This window comes from Populus euphratica, unplaced genomic scaffold (assembly GCF_000495115.2).
Source record: "Populus euphratica unplaced genomic scaffold, PopEup_1.0 scaffold242.1, whole genome shotgun sequence".
Lineage (NCBI taxonomy): Eukaryota > Viridiplantae > Streptophyta > Magnoliopsida > Malpighiales > Salicaceae > Populus > Populus euphratica.
This window is the reverse complement of record NW_011500033.1, coordinates 253910-272529: the sequence shown is the minus strand read 5'-3', so window position 1 is coordinate 272529 and position 18620 is coordinate 253910. Positions and strand designations below refer to the sequence as shown.

The 18620-nt window shown below is 32.3% G+C and overlaps 3 protein-coding genes and 1 long non-coding RNA gene across 7 annotated transcripts; all 4 read left to right on the top strand.

Annotated features, from left to right (window-relative positions):
• The first annotated feature begins 31 nt into the window (after positions 1-31).
• LOC105142562 (uncharacterized) lies at positions 32-738 on the top strand. The gene is made up of 2 exons (XR_845576.1): positions 32-136; positions 247-738. It is a non-coding gene; the product is annotated as an uncharacterized LOC105142562 (long non-coding RNA).
• Positions 739-5292: 4554 nt separating this feature from the next.
• LOC105142560 (aquaporin PIP2-1-like) lies at positions 5293-12738 on the top strand. Of its 3 annotated transcripts, none has more exons than XM_011050249.1 (5): positions 5293-5706; positions 5838-6133; positions 6251-6391; positions 6502-6649; positions 12441-12738. In XM_011050249.1, exons 1-4 carry the CDS (start codon positions 5406-5408, stop codon positions 6619-6621), a joined length of 858 nt encoding a protein of 285 aa, XP_011048551.1. In that variant the 5' UTR covers positions 5293-5405; the 3' UTR covers positions 6622-6649; positions 12441-12738. The 3 variants fall into 3 exon arrangements, with proteins under 3 accessions (XP_011048551.1, XP_011048550.1, XP_011048549.1); XM_011050248.1 differs by having other exon boundaries at positions 6502-6652; positions 12444-12738; XM_011050247.1 differs by lacking the exon at positions 12441-12738 and having other exon boundaries at positions 6502-6895.
• On the top strand, positions 11038-12679 carry LOC105142561 (aquaporin PIP2-2-like). The gene is made up of 4 exons (XM_011050250.1): positions 11038-11484; positions 11616-11911; positions 12033-12173; positions 12284-12679. Exons 1-4 carry the CDS (start codon positions 11184-11186, stop codon positions 12401-12403), a joined length of 858 nt encoding a protein of 285 aa, XP_011048552.1. The 5' UTR covers positions 11038-11183; the 3' UTR covers positions 12404-12679.
• A 3887-nt stretch (positions 12739-16625) lies between the features above and the next one.
• On the top strand, positions 16626-18019 carry LOC105142559 (uncharacterized). 2 transcript variants are annotated; one of them, XM_011050246.1, is made up of 2 exons: positions 16626-17459; positions 17754-18019. In XM_011050246.1, exon 1 carries the CDS (start codon positions 16888-16890, stop codon positions 17407-17409), a length of 522 nt encoding a protein of 173 aa, XP_011048548.1. In that variant the 5' UTR covers positions 16626-16887; the 3' UTR covers positions 17410-17459; positions 17754-18019. The 2 variants fall into 2 exon arrangements, with proteins under 2 accessions (XP_011048548.1, XP_011048547.1); XM_011050245.1 differs by having other exon boundaries at positions 17631-18019.
• Positions 18020-18620: the final 601 nt, after the last annotated feature.

Sequence of the window (18620 nt, the reverse complement as noted above, 5' to 3'; positions counted from 1 at the left end):
TATAGGTGTTGGCACCACTTCCCATCGGATTTGCTTCACTTGGCCAGTATTCCCAATCACCGGAACTGGTATCAACCCAGCTAGGAGCTTTGGAGCTGCTGTGATATACAACAAAGACAAGGCATGGGATGACCATGTATGTGCCTTTCAACTGCCCTCTAACGTTCCTCCTTGTTAGCTTTGCATCTGACCCTGTATATTTATGCTCATGTAAATATTTTTATTTTCTTGCTTTTGTTTTCTCAGTGGATCTTCTGGGTCGGGCCTTTCATTGGGGCCGCAATTGCTGCTTTATATCACCAATACGTCCTGAGAGCAGCTGCTGTTAAAGCCCTTGGGTCCTTCAGGAGCTCTTCCAACATTTAATTTTATAATATATGGTGACTGAAATGCTTCCCCTCAATTTATTGGTAATGCAAAGATTTAAGTAGTCCAAAAGGGCTTGGGACTGGCGAATATGTAAAGTATGCAGTCGTGGTCAAGATGTCTGTATTGGGTCCCGTTTGTACGCGTATTGGGCACTTATTTTGTTTGTGCTCAAACGTTTTCATCTTGTCTTTCTTTTGATTTCTCCCTATCTCATAATCAACTAGTGCTGCATCTTGCTTGTCTTAGCCAATCTCTCTACGTTCTCTTTGTTACTACATCTTGTAAAATAAAAGGAAAATAGAGACGAGTGGGAACCTATCTTTAACACGAGTGATTTCGGGATAAAAAGATAACAAGAGTGATACGACATATGTGCGGTGTTACATCTCATCACTTCCTTGCTGCTGTTGTCTTTAGAATACTAATTTCTATCAAATTCACACCAACCCTTCTTAATCCCTGGTCGTTGAAGCAAAAAGTGTGAAGATTTTGGGGCAGTTTACAATCTTGAAATGATAAAAACTCTTATTGTATCTCACAATAATCCCTCGTTTCTCAATTTTGGAGAGGATCTTGATGAGTGACGGGTCATGGTTTTTGAAAGACCCCCCTTATTTAAAAGTTACTATTAAAAGTTACTATACGAAAATTGTAACCCGATATAGAATTATGTCTTTTCAACACTCAACTTTATATTGATCATGATATACCCGTACCTAGCTTTAAATTGAATAAAAATGCTTCTGTTCCCAACCCTAATTTAAGTAAAAACATGTCCAGCTCATGTTGAGTTGTGACGCATTTATGCACAACCCCATATTAGACTATGGTGTGTCTGCACCCAACTCAATGCCGGGTTATGATGTGCCTGTCCTTGACCATTCTTAAGTACAGTGAAAAGCTGACCCAATTCGTCTTAGGTTTAGCATATAAGTTAAACCAAACTCCTTTGTATAGCTAAAAGGTAATTCAATTCCCGTACTTTGCGTCTAAACTAGTAATTAAGATACCCATCACATCATATTAAATACAAACAAATGATTCATGCTTATATTAATTAGATGTGATGTCAAGAACAGTAGAATAATATTATTTTATTATTACAACATTACATCTCTTCCTCTTTTATATTGTATAAAGCAAGTTAATACATGTAATATAAAAGGAAATCTCTTCCTCTTTTATGTTGTATAAAGTAAGTTAATACATGTAATATAAAAGGAAGCATATGCATATAGAAAAATGGTTTGAAACCTTATATTTTGAGACATAAATACAATCTTGCTTTTTTTTCTTTAACTTCTACATCTTCTTTTTCTTTTTCAGCCCTAAGAGAAGAGACAACAGCTTAGAAAAAAAGGTTATTACGTTGTTATTATTATCTCTATTTTGCATATCTTGCAAATAAATATTAATAATATATTGGCATACACTTTATAGTAGGTTAATAAAAATTAATAAAAATAAAAAAATATATAAAAAATATGAAAAAAATGTCTTGGATTTGATAGTCAAACTAGATCCAAGAACATTAGTTCTCACTGTAATTCCAAACCAAATAGCTTTAGAATCTAATAGCATTGGGTCTAATTGCCGAATTAGACTTATTGAAAGAAAATTTATATCCAACTATCTAGTTAGACCTAATAAAATCAAATTCAGTTGCCTAGTTAAACCTAATAGTTTTTATAAAAAAAACTTGGATCTGGCTACCTAGTCAGCCAAATTCAACAGTGTTAGGTCTGGCTGGGGGTATAATGAAATTTATAAAATTCTTTAATTCCACAGAAATAATTTATTTTATTTGACTGATGGAGACAACAAATAATTAGTTTTAATAAATTAATATAAATTTTAGAACTAGTACTAATACTAAATTATAAAAGAAAAGAACTTGATATTGTTTTCCTTTATTATAGTAAAGATCAATTCTTGGTTGAAATAGTTTTGAAATGAGATCCATTTACCCCTCCTATTAAATTAAGTAGTACAACCTTCTCTTAAATTAAAAACATGATTTTTGATTGCTCTATTGATAAAAAAATTCTATTACTGGATGGAAAATAGAGAACTAACTAACCATCAATCCTTAGATTTCTAGTCAGCTATTAATAAAGGAATCTTCTGGTCGGTTAGGTTAAACAAAGAAGATAACTATTATTAGGGTTTATTTGTAAAAGTTAGTTTTGAAAGTTAGATCTAACAATTTTTAGAAGAAAACATGGATTTGGTTGCGGAACCAAAAACATTGTGCATAAAATATGTAAATAAATTTATTACAATGTAAATTACATTATAAATATAAAATATTTGCATGGTGGATAACATTGTAATACCATAGAAGGCGTTACTTTTCTTGTAAAAGCTACCGAGTCATGCTCAGTAACTGGACCAATTTTACTGGGTTTAGCTACCAAACGTGATCCAATAGTTTTTAAAATCAAAAATAAAAAAAATAACATTCTTAGTATTATAGTGTCGTTTATGGTATATATATTCTATATTTACAGTGTGATTTATACTGCAATAAATTTATATACACAATACCTATATACACAATACCTTTACAATTTTAATGTATAGTATAATTATTGAAACAACGGCTATAACCGGAAGTTGTTATTTCTATCCATATGAAACACTATGCAGAAATATTTTCCAAGAGAAATAAATGGTCTGGGGAACTGATAGGAAGCATTGCTCTACCATGGAAGGCATATTCCATTCCCGTAACCTTATCAAAATGTAGAAGAAGCTCACAGAGAATTAAGGATGTGCTTTCTACACTTGTGGACAACCGCCCAAAATAAATAATTCATATGGGTAGATATATGATTGTTTTTGTATTTTAAAAATATTAAAAATAAATTTAAATTAATATTTTTTATGTTTTAAAATAATTTTGATGTATTGAGATTAAAAATAATTTTTTAAAAATAAAAAAAATACTATTTTAGTATCTTTTCTAAAATAAATATTTTAAAAAACAATTATTGTTATATTTTTAAACTATCAAATTATAGCACATAATATTTTTCTGCTTCTTGGTGTTATAGCTATGGAAGCTATCGATGATAATTCTTAAGGTTGTTTTTTTTTTTTTGATTTACGTGGGGTGTTCGGGCCAGCTTGCGCGCATCACGACTAATTCCCACGGCCCACTGAATATCCTACAAACCCAAGTAAACAGATAAGGCAATGCAAAGCTGATAAAAGAAACAAATACTCCTGTGATCGCCAGGCTAATGACATAGGTGCTTCTTAAGGTTGTTTTTTAATCGGGGAAGTGATCGTTTAGTGACAAACACGGATATTTTATTGGTGGCGGCTTTGTGGGGTTATTAACGTGGCATGAACTGAGTGGTTTGGAGAATCAACGGTGATAAGATTGTTTGGTTTGGCCTGAGGCTGATGGACGGTGGTGGTGAAAGGAATGGTGCTATTTGGCCGGTGGGTCAATGCCTGCCACCAACGTCACTATGCACAATAGGATAGGCCTGTGATTTTGACCTGTTACGGCCTTCGCAAGTGATCTAACCCACCACATAATTTATTTTTAATATTAAAACCATTTAAAATTATAAAAAAATTAATTTAAAAATTAAAGTTTTTTAAAAACACATTTTAAAGACAAAAATAAACACACTGACGTGGTATTCATTTTAGCAACTAATATGTCCACTCGACTACAACGACGTCGCACTATCTCAGTACACGGTCCAAAAGAAAGATGACAAGTGTACGGGGTTGATTGGGGAAAAGGCAAAGTGATGAGCTGCCATTACGTCGAAAGAGGTGGAGGAGATATCTGGACACATGGATTGGATTGGAGGCTCAACCACTAATGATTGAAATTAAAAAAGAAGGTGATGGTTGAAACAATATTTATTTACATTATCTCTCTTAATAATTAATCAATAATTATCGTTTGTTTTTGGCCACAATTATTAAATCTATTATTTACTTTCCACACTTATTCCTTATATAAAGCAAAAAACTATTTGGTCATTCCCGTGCACATAATAATAATAATCTTTATATAATAAAAACAAAATTGAAGCAGTTTACTTGGGGTAAAAATTTATAGTCATTTTAATATTTTTATTTTGTATAACCAACCTTTTATTTAAAAAAATTAATTAAATATTTCAGTTATTATAAAATTAAATAATAATTTTATATTTTTAATTTTATTTTTTAAATAATCGAGATATCCCACAATAAAAATAGCCAAACTCTGATATTAAATAATCCAGTGCACAACTAAAAAAAATCCAAGTTTTCATAGAAATTACAACAACAAAGAAAAATCTAATTTTATAACCCTAAATTTTAATAATTTTTTTTATGTCAATAACATATAAAACTGTTTAAATAATAAGCTAAACGGACATATCTATAAATTAAAACTTATATTCATTTCATCATCAAACTTGTTTGATTTGTCCAATTTTTTTATTTTAAATTATGGACCTATTAATCTATTAATTAACATACTTTCTAGACTTATAAAAACTTGCAAAGCTCACATTAAAAAAAAAAGGAAAGGAGAAGAAATAGATAGAGTATTTAGAACTTACATGAATTATGTTTAAATTATTTAAATTATTAAATTTTGAGTGATGTAGTTTAATTGATTAGATTTTAAATTTATTTTTTAAAAATTAATAGTTTGATTCTATAAATTATATAACTATTAAAAGTTTATATAATTATTAATTTTAAAATTTATAAAATTAATTAAGATAGGTAGAATCTAATCTGAATACGTATACTAATTAAAAAAAATATTCAAATTATAAAACGCAGAGAAACCAAACATCAATCATCTCACATGAAGTGTAAGGTGGGGTCTGGAAGTTAAAGAAAGCAAAGTTATGAGTTGGGCGGCGAAGCGAAGTTAATTTCAACCTCACTCTCCTACCTCTGCATCCCATAAATACCACCACATTTCCCCTCGCTTCTACCATAACACTTGAAACCAAAACTCTTTAGCTTTGTCTCTCGCCAAACTCTCTCATAAAGGAGTCGCAGCTATGGGCAAGGACATTGAAGTTGGAGGCGAATTCAGTGCCAAGGACTATCATGACCCTCCACCAGCACCATTGATTGATGCCGAGGAGCTCACCCAGTGGTCTTTGTATAGGGCTATCATTGCCGAGTTCATTGCCACGCTCTTGTTCCTGTACATAACTGTGTTGACTGTGATAGGTTACAAGAGCCAGATTGACACGACCAAGAACGGCGATCAATGTGGTGGGGTTGGCATTCTTGGCATCGCTTGGGCCTTTGGTGGCATGATCTTTGTTCTTGTCTACTGCACTGCTGGTATCTCAGGTCAGTAAATCAAATAAAAATGATCATATATATACGTAACGGAGATCTTACAACCCTTTCTTCTTCTTCTTCTTCTTCTATGAATATGGGACTAGGTAAGTAATTGATTAATCTTGCCAAAAATTACGCAGGTGGACACATTAACCCGGCTGTGACTTTCGGTTTGTTCTTGGCTAGGAAGGTGTCCCTGGTGCGTGCCATTCTATACATGGTGGCTCAGTGCTTGGGGGCCATATGTGGATGTGGACTCGTGAAGGCTTTCCAAAAGTCGTATTACACAAACTACGGTGGTGGAGCCAATGAACTTGCCACTGGATTCAGCAAGGGCACTGGATTAGGTGCTGAGATCATCGGTACCTTTGTTCTCGTCTACACAGTCTTCTCTGCTACTGACCCAAAGAGGAACGCAAGGGACTCCCATGTTCCTGTATGTGCTCTGTCTACACAGTCCCTCTTCAATCCTCAATTAATTATCGTAACGAATTATAATTTTCCACAATAAATCCGAGATTAAAATTAAGTGGTACTGATTTTGTGCGTATAGGTGTTGGCACCACTTCCCATCGGATTTGCTGTCTTCATGGTTCACCTCGCCACTATCCCAATCACCGGAACTGGTATCAACCCAGCTAGGAGCTTTGGAGCTGCTGTGATATACAACAAAGACAAGGCATGGGATGACCATGTATGTGCCTTTCAACTGCCCTCTAACGTTCCTCCTTGTTAGCTTTGCATCTGACCCTGTATATTTATGCTCATGTATATATTTTTATTTCCTTGCTTTTGTTTTCTCAGTGGATCTTCTGGGTCGGGCCTTTCATTGGGGCCGCAATTGCTGCTTTATATCACCAATACGTCCTGAGAGCAGCTGCTGTTAAAGCCCTTGGGTCCTTCAGGAGCTCTTCCAACATTTAATTTTATAATATATGGTGACTGAAATGCTTCCCCTCAATTTATTGGTAATGCAAAGATTTAAGTAGTCCAAAAGGGCTTGGGACTGGCGAATATGTAAAGTATGCAGTCGTGGTCAAGATGTCTGTATTGGGTCCCGTTTGTACGCGTATTGGGCACTTGTTTTGTTTGTGCTCAAACGTTTTCATCTTGTCTTTCTTTTGATTTCTCCCTATCTCATAATCAACTAGTGCTGCATCTTGCTTGTCTTAGCCAATCTCTCTACGTTCTCTTTGTTACTACATCTTGTAAAATAAAAGGAAAATAGAGACGAGTGGGAACCTATCTTTAACACGAGTGATTTCGGGATAAAAAGATAACAAGAGTGATACGACATATGTGCGGTGTTACATCTCATCACTTCCTTGCCGCTGTTGTCTTTAGAATACTAATTTCTATCAAATTCACACCAACCCTTCTTAATCCCTGGTCGTTGAAGCAAAAAGTGTGAAGATTTTGGGGCAGTTTACAATCTTGAAATGATAAAAACTCTTATTGTCTCTCACAATAATCCCACGTTTCTCAATTTTGGAGAGGATCTTGATGAGTGATGGGTCATGGTTTTTGTAAGACCTCCCTTATTTAAAGGTTACTATATGAAAATTGTAACCCGGTATAAAATTATATCTTTTCAGCACCCAACTTTACATTAGATCATGATATACTCGTGCTTAGCTTTAAATCAGATAAGAATGCTTATGCTCCTAACCCTAATTTAAGTAAGAACATGTCGAGCCCATGCTGGGTTGTGACGCATCTATGTATAATCCCGTGTTGGGCTATGATGTGTCCGCAACAATTAATGTTAGGCTATAATATGCCCGTGCAATGAAAAGTTAACCCAACTTTTTTAAAATTTAGCATATAAGTTAAACCAAACTCTTTTCAGTTCAGTGTATAGTTAAAAGGTAACTCAATACTGAATCTCCCGTACTTCGAGCCTAGACTAGTAATTAAACATTAAATACGAATAAGTAATTTATATTTATATTAATTAGATATGATCTCATGAATAATAAAATAATATTATTTTATTATTATAATATTACATCTCCACCCCTCTTACGTTGTATAAAGCAAGTTAATACATGTAATATAAAAAGAAGCATGGGTATATAGAAAAATAGTTTGAAATCTTATACTCTGAGACATAAATACAATCCTGCTTTTTTTTCTTTAACTTCTATATCTTCTTCTTATTTCTTTTTATCTTCGTAAAAGCTCATTAATATTTTTATTAATGTTTTCTGTCACATAAAAATACCTCATACTGAATTAATTTTTAGAGGGTTCCATCAACACTCCAGGTGATCTTTAAGTAACTTTGCATAGGTATTTATTCAATAAGAAATTCACATCCCCCTCAAGAAATTCATTAAAAATAAAAAAAGTCATTGCAATCTTGAAATGAAAATCCTAAAACACACTGTAAATGATATATAAGGATATCAAGAAATAATTCTTTCCATAACATTTACTTTGATTTTTGTATCTCCGTCAATGAGATTATAACAGTCCCCACAAATATCCTTAATGTGGTCCCTGGAGGAGTATTGGTAAGCCCATTAACAATGGCTATCCTTTCACCATGGGAGAACAATGCCTTCTCCTTCGCCTCTTGGTCAAGATCATGAAGCACAAACCTTTTGTTCTGGCTTTCGAGTACTTCTTTAGAGTCTCCCAAACTCTGGTGTTTGGATCAATTGGCATATTTGCAACAAACTCCTTTGCCTCCGCTATCTTTCCTGATCTCTAAGAAGATCAACGTTAGCTTCATAATGCTCTACCGCGGGAATGATCCCGTAATCCCTGCTCATTGACTCGAAATGTTTGTGTGCTCCCTTCTCTGCCCCAAGGTAATTTAATGGCAGGAATGAGGAAAGGAAATATGTTTATGGGGATTGAAATGTTTACTGCCAAAGCTAAATTTCTTTGTTGGAGAGGCAATTTAACTGCAGTGTCTTCTCCATCTCATCCTTAATCTTCATAATGCTAAGCTGGAGAGGCAAATCACAACTGATGCAAACAACTATGCAACAACCGAAAGATCGTGAGAAAGCAGAGGGCTCATGTTTGAACAGAGTGTGTTTTATAAAAATCCAAAATAAAAAGGACCTTATAATTATGCAGCTTTGTAATTTGAACACCAAAAATAATAAAAAGGTATTTTTCTTATTGTATGATAATTTTTTCAATATAAGAGCCATTTAGTCATTACTTGAAATATAATAGCATTTTTATAAATAATTTGATTTTTTTGTTATTTTTTTATGTACATATAAATTGTTATCAAACTATAAATCATTAGTTATAAATTGTAATTTTTAAAAGGATAGAGAGAAAGTGAAAAAAGAAGAAGCTAAACTACAAAATAGTAGTAATTTTTCCTTTTCTTTTAATATATTTATTGATCTGATAATTGGCTTGTATTATACCACATGTTAGATTAAAAAATAATATAAAAAGAATTTTTTGGCATTACACCTATAAAATTTTTTAAAAAATCATGTGGAAATTAACTTAATGTAACCTGATTGACTTAAGAAGTCCAAAGATAATTTATATAATCAAGAAAAATATAGTTTAGTCAGAATAAATTTTTAAGATAAGATTTTTTTTATAAATATCGAGATAATAATATATTAGATTAATTCGGAACAACTCATGTTAACTTGTCAATCTGAATATCAATTCATAAGATCATGATAACTTTATAAAAAAAAATTAAAATAAATTATAGGATGTCAATTCATAAGATCACGACAATTTTATCGAAAAAAAATCAAAATAAATTATAAAATTTAACTTTCAATAAAGTAATATTAAAGAGTGAAATTGAAAAAAATTAAATTAATTTTTTTAAAAAAATAATCAAAATCAACCTAAATTAAAACAATTATAAAATTTAATGATGAAGGTGATTCTAGAATAAAGTTTTTAAAAGAATTTTTTCAAAGGACATGGGATTCCCTAATATTCCCTAGAAGATTTTTTTAAAACAAAGTTTTCTCATATAGAATTTTATGATAATCATTATTTGTTAATATCTATTATTTTTTTTAAAAATAAACTAAATATATTTTTAGAATACATCTAAAAATAAATCTAAATACAAAAATAAAAGGTGACCACCTAACAACTCGGATTTTACAACTGCAGTCTTGCAGAGCCGACTAGCATCAAATTGAAAAATGCAGATTGACAGTAATTATTGCATGACATGCTAAAATCTCATGCCAGCCTCTGCGGCTGAAGCTCGCGATGCCTTCTCCGCTAGTGGACAGCCGACCACATATATTATATAGAACAGTTTTCCATGATTGCCGGTGCGTGACACGTGGATAAATAACAACCAGAATGTTTCTATTTTCCGATTTCGTTTTTTTCCCTGAAATGTGTTTTTTTTGTTAGGAGAGTGACGTATCAGTGACAAGCACGGGAATTCTCTTCTTAAAGCGAGGATTGGGTTGCTCTGTGGGGTCAAGATAACGTGGCAAGGAGTGAGTGGTTAGGAGAATGAAAGATGGTGACATGCTGGACTGATTAGCTGAATGAATTGCCATCGATTGTATTTGGTCGGTGTGGTCATCATGATTCACCATAAGCTGCCTTCACATTCTTTGTTTTTTGTTTTTTTTTTAATATTAATATATTAAAAAAATAAAAACAAAAAAAATAAATTTTCATAACAATATTTTTTAACCACAGAAACAAAAAGGTGGGTTGTCTCCATCTATAGCTATATACAAAAACACAATTTAAATAATAATAATAATTGATGATTATGTTTTTAATACAATACTAATATTATAATATCATATTAAAAAATCACATTAAATAACAAAAAAAACTTTACATTAAAAAACTCGTAGATATAAAATGTTGAATTCTCAAAAATAAATTCAATCCCATTTTTTTCTTATTTATTAACCATATAAAATCTGAAATAACACAAACTAAGCTTCTTAAACCACTCCTAATCTATATAGTATGTTATTATCACTTTATTATATCTATAAAATCTAAAAATAATACAACTATATCAAAGTTATCGAATCATTAAATTAAATAGTAATTATACTATTTCATAGAAAAAAACTGGACTACATTAGGGTTCACTAGAATATCGAAACACGTCCAGTTAACTGGACTATATTAATTGTCAATGAATGTATTTCAATTGTGATCATCCCTTGGCAGTTCCATATTGATAAATGTAAACTGGCCACACAGTGAAAACCGCGGAGTTGACATTGAAGAACTGGGCGACAATTTAGAACTTACAAGAACTGTCTTTAAAGCAGCCTAACCACACAAGGCCAGATAAGCGCAAGAATGAGATGGAGACACATAAAGTTTAAGAAACAACAATTATGAGGGGGGGCGGCAAAGATAAGTTAATTTAGCACCCACTCCTCAGTCATCACCATATCTTTATTCCCATAAATACCACCACCTTGGCATTCATTCATCAATAATTGTAACCAAACCTCTTTAGCTTTGTCTCTCAAGTCACATCAAAAGATATGGGCAAGGACATTGAAGTTGGAGGCGAATTCAATGCCAAGGACTATCATGACCCTCCACCAGCACCATTGATTGATGCCGAGGAGCTCACCCAGTGGTCTTTGTATAGGGCTATCATTGCCGAGTTCATTGCCACGCTCTTGTTCCTGTACATCACTGTGTTGACTGTGATAGGTTACAAGAGCCAGATTGACACGACCAAGAACGGCGATCAATGTGGTGGGGTTGGCATTCTTGGCATCGCTTGGGCATTTGGTGGCATGATCTTTGTTCTTGTCTACTGCACTGCTGGTATCTCAGGTCAGTAAATCAAATAAAAATGATCATATATATACGTAACGGAGATCTTGCAACCCTTTCTTCTTCTTCTTCTTCTTTTATGAATACGGGACTAGGTAAGTAATTAATTAATCTTGCTAAAAATTACGCAGGTGGACACATTAACCCGGCTGTGACTTTCGGTTTGTTCTTGGCTAGGAAGGTGTCCCTGGTGCGTGCCATTCTATACATGGTGGCTCAGTGCTTGGGGGCCATATGTGGATGTGGACTCGTGAAGGCTTTCCAAAAGTCGTATTACACAAACTACGGTGGTGGAGCCAATGAACTTGCCACTGGATTCAGCAAGGGCACTGGATTAGGTGCTGAGATCATCGGTACCTTTGTTCTCGTCTACACAGTCTTCTCCGCTACTGACCCAAAGAGGAACGCAAGGGACTCCCATGTTCCTGTATGTGCTTTGTCTACACAGTCCCTCTTCAATCCTCAATTAATTATCGTAACGAATTATAATTTTCCACAATAAATCGATCCGAGATTAAAAATAACTGGTACTGATTTTGAGCATATAGGTGTTGGCACCACTTCCCATCGGATTTGCTGTCTTCATGGTTCACCTGGCCACCATCCCAATCACCGGAACTGGTATCAACCCAGCTAGGAGCTTTGGAGCTGCTGTGATATACAACAAAGACAAGGCATGGGATGACCATGTATGTGCCTTTCAACTGCCCTCTAACGTTCCTCATTGTTAACTTCGCGTATGACCCTGTATATTTATGCTCATGTATATATTTTTATTTCCTTGCTTTTGTTTTCTCAGTGGATCTTCTGGGTCGGGCCTTTCATTGGTGCCGCAATTGCTGCATTGTATCACCAATACGTCCTGAGAGCAGCTGCTGTTAAAGCCCTTGGGTCCTTCAGGAGCTCTTCCAACATTTAATTTTAAAGACCATATAATATATGGTCACTGAAATTTATCCATCAAGTTATTGAATGGTGCAACGCAAAGATTTAAGTAGCCCAAATAGGGCTTGGAACTGCGGAATGTGTACATTATGATGTCGTGGTCAAGATGTCTGTATCATGTCACGTTTGTGCGCGTATTGGGCACTTGTTTTGTTTGTGCTCAAACGATTATCTTGTCTGTCTTTCAATTTGTCTCAGTAGGGCTGCTTCTTTGTTTGTGTTAATTATCAATCTCTCTGCTTTTTTCTTATTTTTTTCCTTTCTTTCTTACATTATCTTGTCAAATAAAAATATATAGATGAGTGGCAACCTTGTTTTCAACAGCAACACGAATGATACCATTTCGGGTTAATTCGACATGTGTGCTTTTAAAAAAAATTAATGAATTTTTTTTAATTCAGGGTTTTTCTCCATATGATCTGTAATTCTTTATTTTCAGACAATCCATGCCCACCGTAATGTTAAAAATTAACGTGGTCACTCCGTCTGTTTCTGTTGACAATAATATTACTAGTAGAATACTACTTATTTTCCAGCAGTCGAGGACAAATGTCATAACATGATTAAATGCAAGATAAATTACCTTGAAAATCATGTAGCTTCATTACAGAAGCTCTTGGCATTTTTGTAATCCTATAATTTGTATATACAACTTCACTTAACATTCCATATTTTTTATAAAGATAAAAGCTATTTTATGACCACATTACCACTTTGTTTAATAAGAAACTTGTATGTATGTTTGAGATCCATAAAAAAATAACAACTAAAAAAGTTAAAACAAGAAGCTAAAATTATTTTTTTTTAAAAAAAAAAAAAAACATGAGTGGAGTGTACCCATTGGCGTTGGAGCAAAATTGATGATCATAAGCCAAATTCCAGATTATAATTGAATCATGATTATGCAGCAAGATATACAAAGAAGAGCAGAACGAATAAGTGAGCATGACTCCATTTTATTTGATGAAAACCTACAAAATTAACTTATATTAATAAAATCAATTAGAAATTCCCATTGATGGATAGCACGCACCACAAATTTATAACCAACCAATTTTTTCTCAATTAGAATTTGATTTTAGAAATTGCCAAATCAAACATTAAAACATCAAAATTAAGTTTTATTTACTCAAATTTTAATGTAAGAAATAATAAATTTTGATGTTTACATTGGGTTCAAATCAAACCCAATCAACTCTAGAAAAGTTAGGATTTTTAACAAAATATTTAACATTTTGTTCAAGTTTTGAAATATAACCGATTCACACACACACATATATGTGTGTGTTGGGGTGGGGGGGGGTAATTAAGGATTAGGATTAAATTTCACGTATAAATTGATTTAGTGTTTTGATTTGATAAAATCCTTCTTAACATAGGTTTTCAATTTAGGTTAAATTTTGGGTTTATCTTATTGAAAGCCTCGGGTCTTAAAATGAGATAATAATTATTTTTTAAAAAGTATTTTTTATTTATAATGTATTAAAATAATATTTTTTATTTTTTTAAAATTATTTTTAATATCAACATATCTAAATTATCAAAAAAGACCAAAAAATTATTAATTTTAAAAAAAATATTTTTAAAATCTAAAAAATTATTAATTTTTAAAAAAATATTTTTAAAATACAAAAATAAACATCACTTAAACATTAATAATCAAAAAACCTACAAACAAAAAAGGTTCCATGAAAGGGTTGAAAACTCTCGTTTGTTTAAGTTAGTTTAAGAAAAGACACGAGGAAGGAAATAATTCACCTACGAAAGCACTAACCTATACAAGGCAGGACAGAACAATGTGTTTACTGCCTAAGATTTTGGATTACTCGAGCACAAAAGCTTAGAGAGACAATACGCTACTATAAAAGTCGTCCTAGTTTCAGCTTTTAAGAGCTTTGTGCTCCTAATAACGATAACAAAATCGATCTTCAGGGAATATATGGTAGGGGGGTGTGCTCTTATTCAATACACACGCCCAGAAACCTTTCACAAAAGCTTGCATGTTTAATTCTTTTAAATAAAAAACACAAATCCGACCCACATTAGACCGTTTGACAAATTACTAGTTGGTATCTAGAATTTGTCCTCCATCTCAAAAGTTGGCCAGCTCGAAGTTGAGGTCAATAATTAACCTTTCTACTGTGGGTCTGTGGCCCGATTTGCATGCCTTTGAACAGTGTATTGTAGATTGCCAACAAAGGGCACCATACCATAAAGTTCATAGACTATACGGGGAAATAATAGATTTTTTTTATAATTTTTTTTTATATTTTGATATTTAATTTATGAGAAATTCAGTTCATACTATTTTATTATTTTACATTAAATTATTTTAAAAAATATTGGTCTTATAATTATTTTTAATCTTTTTTCTATAAATTTATCTATATTTTATAATTTAAGTCACAAGTTTTGTATGTTATTTTTTTATAGAATTTTTTTAAAATTATTTTATTTGTGTTTAATTTTTCAAGATATTATACTGATTAATCTATTATTTCTTTTAGTTTTATATAGATGAACTTTATTTATTAAAATAAAAAATATTAATTTTTAAATGATATTGTTAATATGTTGGGACTTGTGCAATATAAAGCGTCAGTTTATTCAATAAATTTTATTTATGTTTATCTAGTAAGCTATGGGTTTTTAAAGTATTAATTTATCTTTTATTAATTTAAATAAATAAATTTATTAAATTATTATAAATGTTTCATTTTGGGTAATTAAATATCTTTATTTATATTCAGTTTTTTTTTTTTTTTTTTTTTGTGTGATTAAATATCTTTATTTATATTCAGTTTTATTTTTTTTATTTTTTTTGTTATTGTTAAATATTATATATATATAATTATTAATTAATTTAATTAAATAATATTATTTAATTTTAATTTTAATTTTTTTATATAAAAACATATGAAATAATCTGCTTCTCCACTATAATTTTTTTAAAAATTACAATCCGCGAGACAGCGTAGGTTAAATGCCTAGTCACAATTTAAAACGCGGGTGGCCACGTGGAGCAAACGTGCGTTACTCGAACTGAAGCCCTTTTATGGCATTGACTTGTCATATTTTTACAACGCCAACCGAAAAAACCAAAGAAAAAAATACCGCACATGACGTGTCAAGATATGGACATTCTGTGATGGGTAGACCCCACAACTTGACTTAGCATCACAGACTCTGTCCGTGACCACCAATGCATATAGAGCAATAGACCAGAGTCATCTCATTGGCCCACGTTTCTATTGAATGGATAAATTCTAGTAGCAATTATGTTGTCTAATGCAATTAAATCTATAAAATATTGTCGTACGTGTCATTTCATGCATAGGAGATAGAGGGATTAAAATGTGGGGTTCATAAATTATTTTTATAATGAATTTTAAATTTTATAAGAGGACAAAATATAATTAATGATATACCTAATAATTTCTAGTAACAATAAACATTTATTTTTTTAATAAAATTGTCCAATCATGTCGCTCTACTGCAATTCTAATATTTCATGATATTCCTAATAATTTTTTGTAATAATAAACATTTAATTTATTAATAAAATTATTCATTATGTGTTTGTTTGATATCATCATGTAAAATATTTTTACTTAAAAATAATATTTTTAGATTTTTTTTAGATTTTTCTTGTATTACAATCATTAAAAAAATAAAAAAATATTAATTCAATTTTTTTAAATGTAACGTATTTTTTTAATATACTGTCACCATTCCAAAAGCACCTATAACATTGTTGTATATAATGGATTTTTATTTTAATATGTTCATGGTATACCTAGTAATTTCTCGCAATAATAAACATTTAATTTATTAGTAAAATTGCCCAATCGTGTCATTCTGCTGTATATAATGGATTTTTAATTTTTGTGCAATTCTAATCTATGGGCAAAAAATCCAATCACTCTAATCTCACATTTCCCCACCTACTTGATTATTGTTTCAAGCCTAATTTTTTTTATATTTTAAAAATAAATTAATTTTTATTTTATTCTTTTGAATTAATATTTTTTTATGTTTTGATTATTTTGATATTATAATATCAAAAATAATTTTAAAAAATAAAAAAATTATTATTTTAATATTTTTTAAATAAATTATTTTTAAAAAATAATTACAGCAACGACCACAAATAATTATAGCCGCCAGATGCACAAAAAACGACTAGCTCATGGTAAACACGAGAGGATGCCCTTATTCTAGTGTTTCTCACATGGCCCCTTATGGTAACTTGCACAAACGGAGAGCTTATCCATGACACCACTATAAAAATACAACACAGTTCAACAATTGGAAGCCAAGGCAAAGCTGTGTTGACATCATCATCTTCTTCTCCAATCCAAGCTATATATCATTTCAGTTTACAGCCCCCTTTTCAAGAGCTTCACCAACCCCTCACTTACAAGTCCCCTTTTTTTAGTCTTTTTTAGTGCTCTGTCAATGGCATCAAGGAACCTTTTCAATGCAAGAGCTAACTACAACTACCCTACTCCAGGGATTGGTAATGATCCAATCACGGGTCATGACGACGTTTTTGAGCTCGACGAGGCTGATGTTTGGGATTCTAACGTTGCTCCATTGTTGGAGAGCAAGAAAACGATACCAAGCTCTCGTTGTTCAAGGAGAGCTCCGAGGAAGATTGATCACATGGCCAAAGACGGGACCCCGGTGACATGTGCATCATTGCCGGTCAACATACCAGACTGGTCCAAGATTTATAGCGATCATCAAAAGAAGGAGGATATTGAAGGTAGTGTTCATCCGGTTGATGATGATACTGACTATGATAATGATGGTGAAGACGACGACGATCAAGTCGGTAGAGTGCCTCCACATGAATATTTAGCGAGGAGGAGAGGCGCTTCTTTCTCCGTTCATGAAGGGATAGGAAGGACCTTGAAAGGGAGGGACTTGCGCCAGGTGAGAAATGCGATTTGGAAGAGAGTTGGATTTGAAGATTAGCGAAGCAGCTAGAGGGATTTAGTTATCTGGGAATTTAGATATGAGATGGGGTACGTAGCTGAAGACTTTTTTGTTTTGTTTTTCGTCACGCGTTTTCTTTGATGGGCTAATTAATTTAAGTGTCCTTTTCTTCTTCTTTTTCGTTAAAATGAAATATTGTCCTCTGGTTATTGGTGTTTTGAATGTAATCAGAGGGAGACCTTTTGCCTGTAATTTCTCAGATATACAAGAGTTAAGAACGTAGAAGAAAGACTCAGGAACTCACTGATTGTTTTGCTTCTAGATCCTCAACGTTTTGTCTTCTTACTGGTTTTTGGATAATAACGGTGTGCTGGAAAGTACAGGTGATATGTATGGACTGATCCTGTGGCGGGTGGCAGGCAGGAAAGGCACATATTGCTGTCTTCGATGGTCATCTTTGATTAGAGTTCCAGCATTCATTTCTTTTTGACCCTTGGATTCCTCTCGCTCAATATTCCTCTGCTACCTTTCTCTGGCTCTTGCTGCTATTATTTGTTTCTCATTTCCTAAAATGTATAGATGATCGGGTTTTGCCTTATGTGTAAAAATGTACATGAGTTGCAAAGGTGACGACACACACTTGTACTCTCATCTTATGGTCCTGCGTGGCATGTTTGGCTTCCATGACAATAGGAGATACCGAGAAGACGTGTAGGTGAGGGCACCGTACCCAAACCCATATATATATATATAAAATTTGACGAAGTGGGCGTTGGATCAAATCCCATATAATTGAACGAAGCGGGCGTTGGATCAAATCCCATATAATTGAATTGCATAGTACAAGAGAATAGCGGGTATCGTTGATGAATTAGTGCTATTTTCAATAATAATAATAATAATAATAGTTAATCAAATACATTTTGCGCTGATCTTCCAATGTTTTGATATAAAATCATTAAACAAGCGGCTCTACTTGATTTGGGTGCCCTGTCGTTTGTTTTTGCTTGTTGCCTTCTAGGATGACATTTGGTTGCGTAAGGAACATTGTTATCGAACTTCTCTCTCGGTTTTTTTCTTTTTTTAATCTTATTTTAAAATGAACATTGTTGTGTTATTTTTTTTTTACAAAATACAGTTTTTAAAAATTTTGGATTTTTTATTTAAAAGTAATTGTTTTAGTATTTTTAGAATTGTTTTGATACACTGTGTTAAAAATAAAAAAAAATTAAAAAAATATTATTTTATAT

What these genes read in the sequence shown, in the direction of transcription:
- LOC105142561 (XM_011050250.1), top strand. Translation starts at nt 11,184, where the DNA reads ATGGGCAAGGACATTGAAGTTGGAGGCGAATTCAATGCCAAGGACTAT. An exon ending in CAAGGGACTCCCATGTTCCT is followed by an intron (nt 11,912 to 12,032) that starts GTATGTGCTTTG and finishes TTGAGCATATAG; the next exon opens with GTGTTGGCACCACTTCCCAT. An exon ending in ACAAGGCATGGGATGACCAT is followed by an intron (nt 12,174 to 12,283) that starts GTATGTGCCTTT and finishes TTGTTTTCTCAG; the next exon opens with TGGATCTTCTGGGTCGGGCC.
- LOC105142559 (XM_011050246.1), top strand. Translation starts at nt 16,888, where the DNA reads ATGGCATCAAGGAACCTTTTCAATGCAAGAGCTAACTACAACTACCCT.
- LOC105142560 (XM_011050249.1), top strand. Translation starts at nt 5,406, where the DNA reads ATGGGCAAGGACATTGAAGTTGGAGGCGAATTCAGTGCCAAGGACTAT. An exon ending in CTGCACTGCTGGTATCTCAG is followed by an intron (nt 5,707 to 5,837) that starts GTCAGTAAATCA and finishes AAAATTACGCAG; the next exon opens with GTGGACACATTAACCCGGCT. An exon ending in CAAGGGACTCCCATGTTCCT is followed by an intron (nt 6,134 to 6,250) that starts GTATGTGCTCTG and finishes TTGTGCGTATAG; the next exon opens with GTGTTGGCACCACTTCCCAT.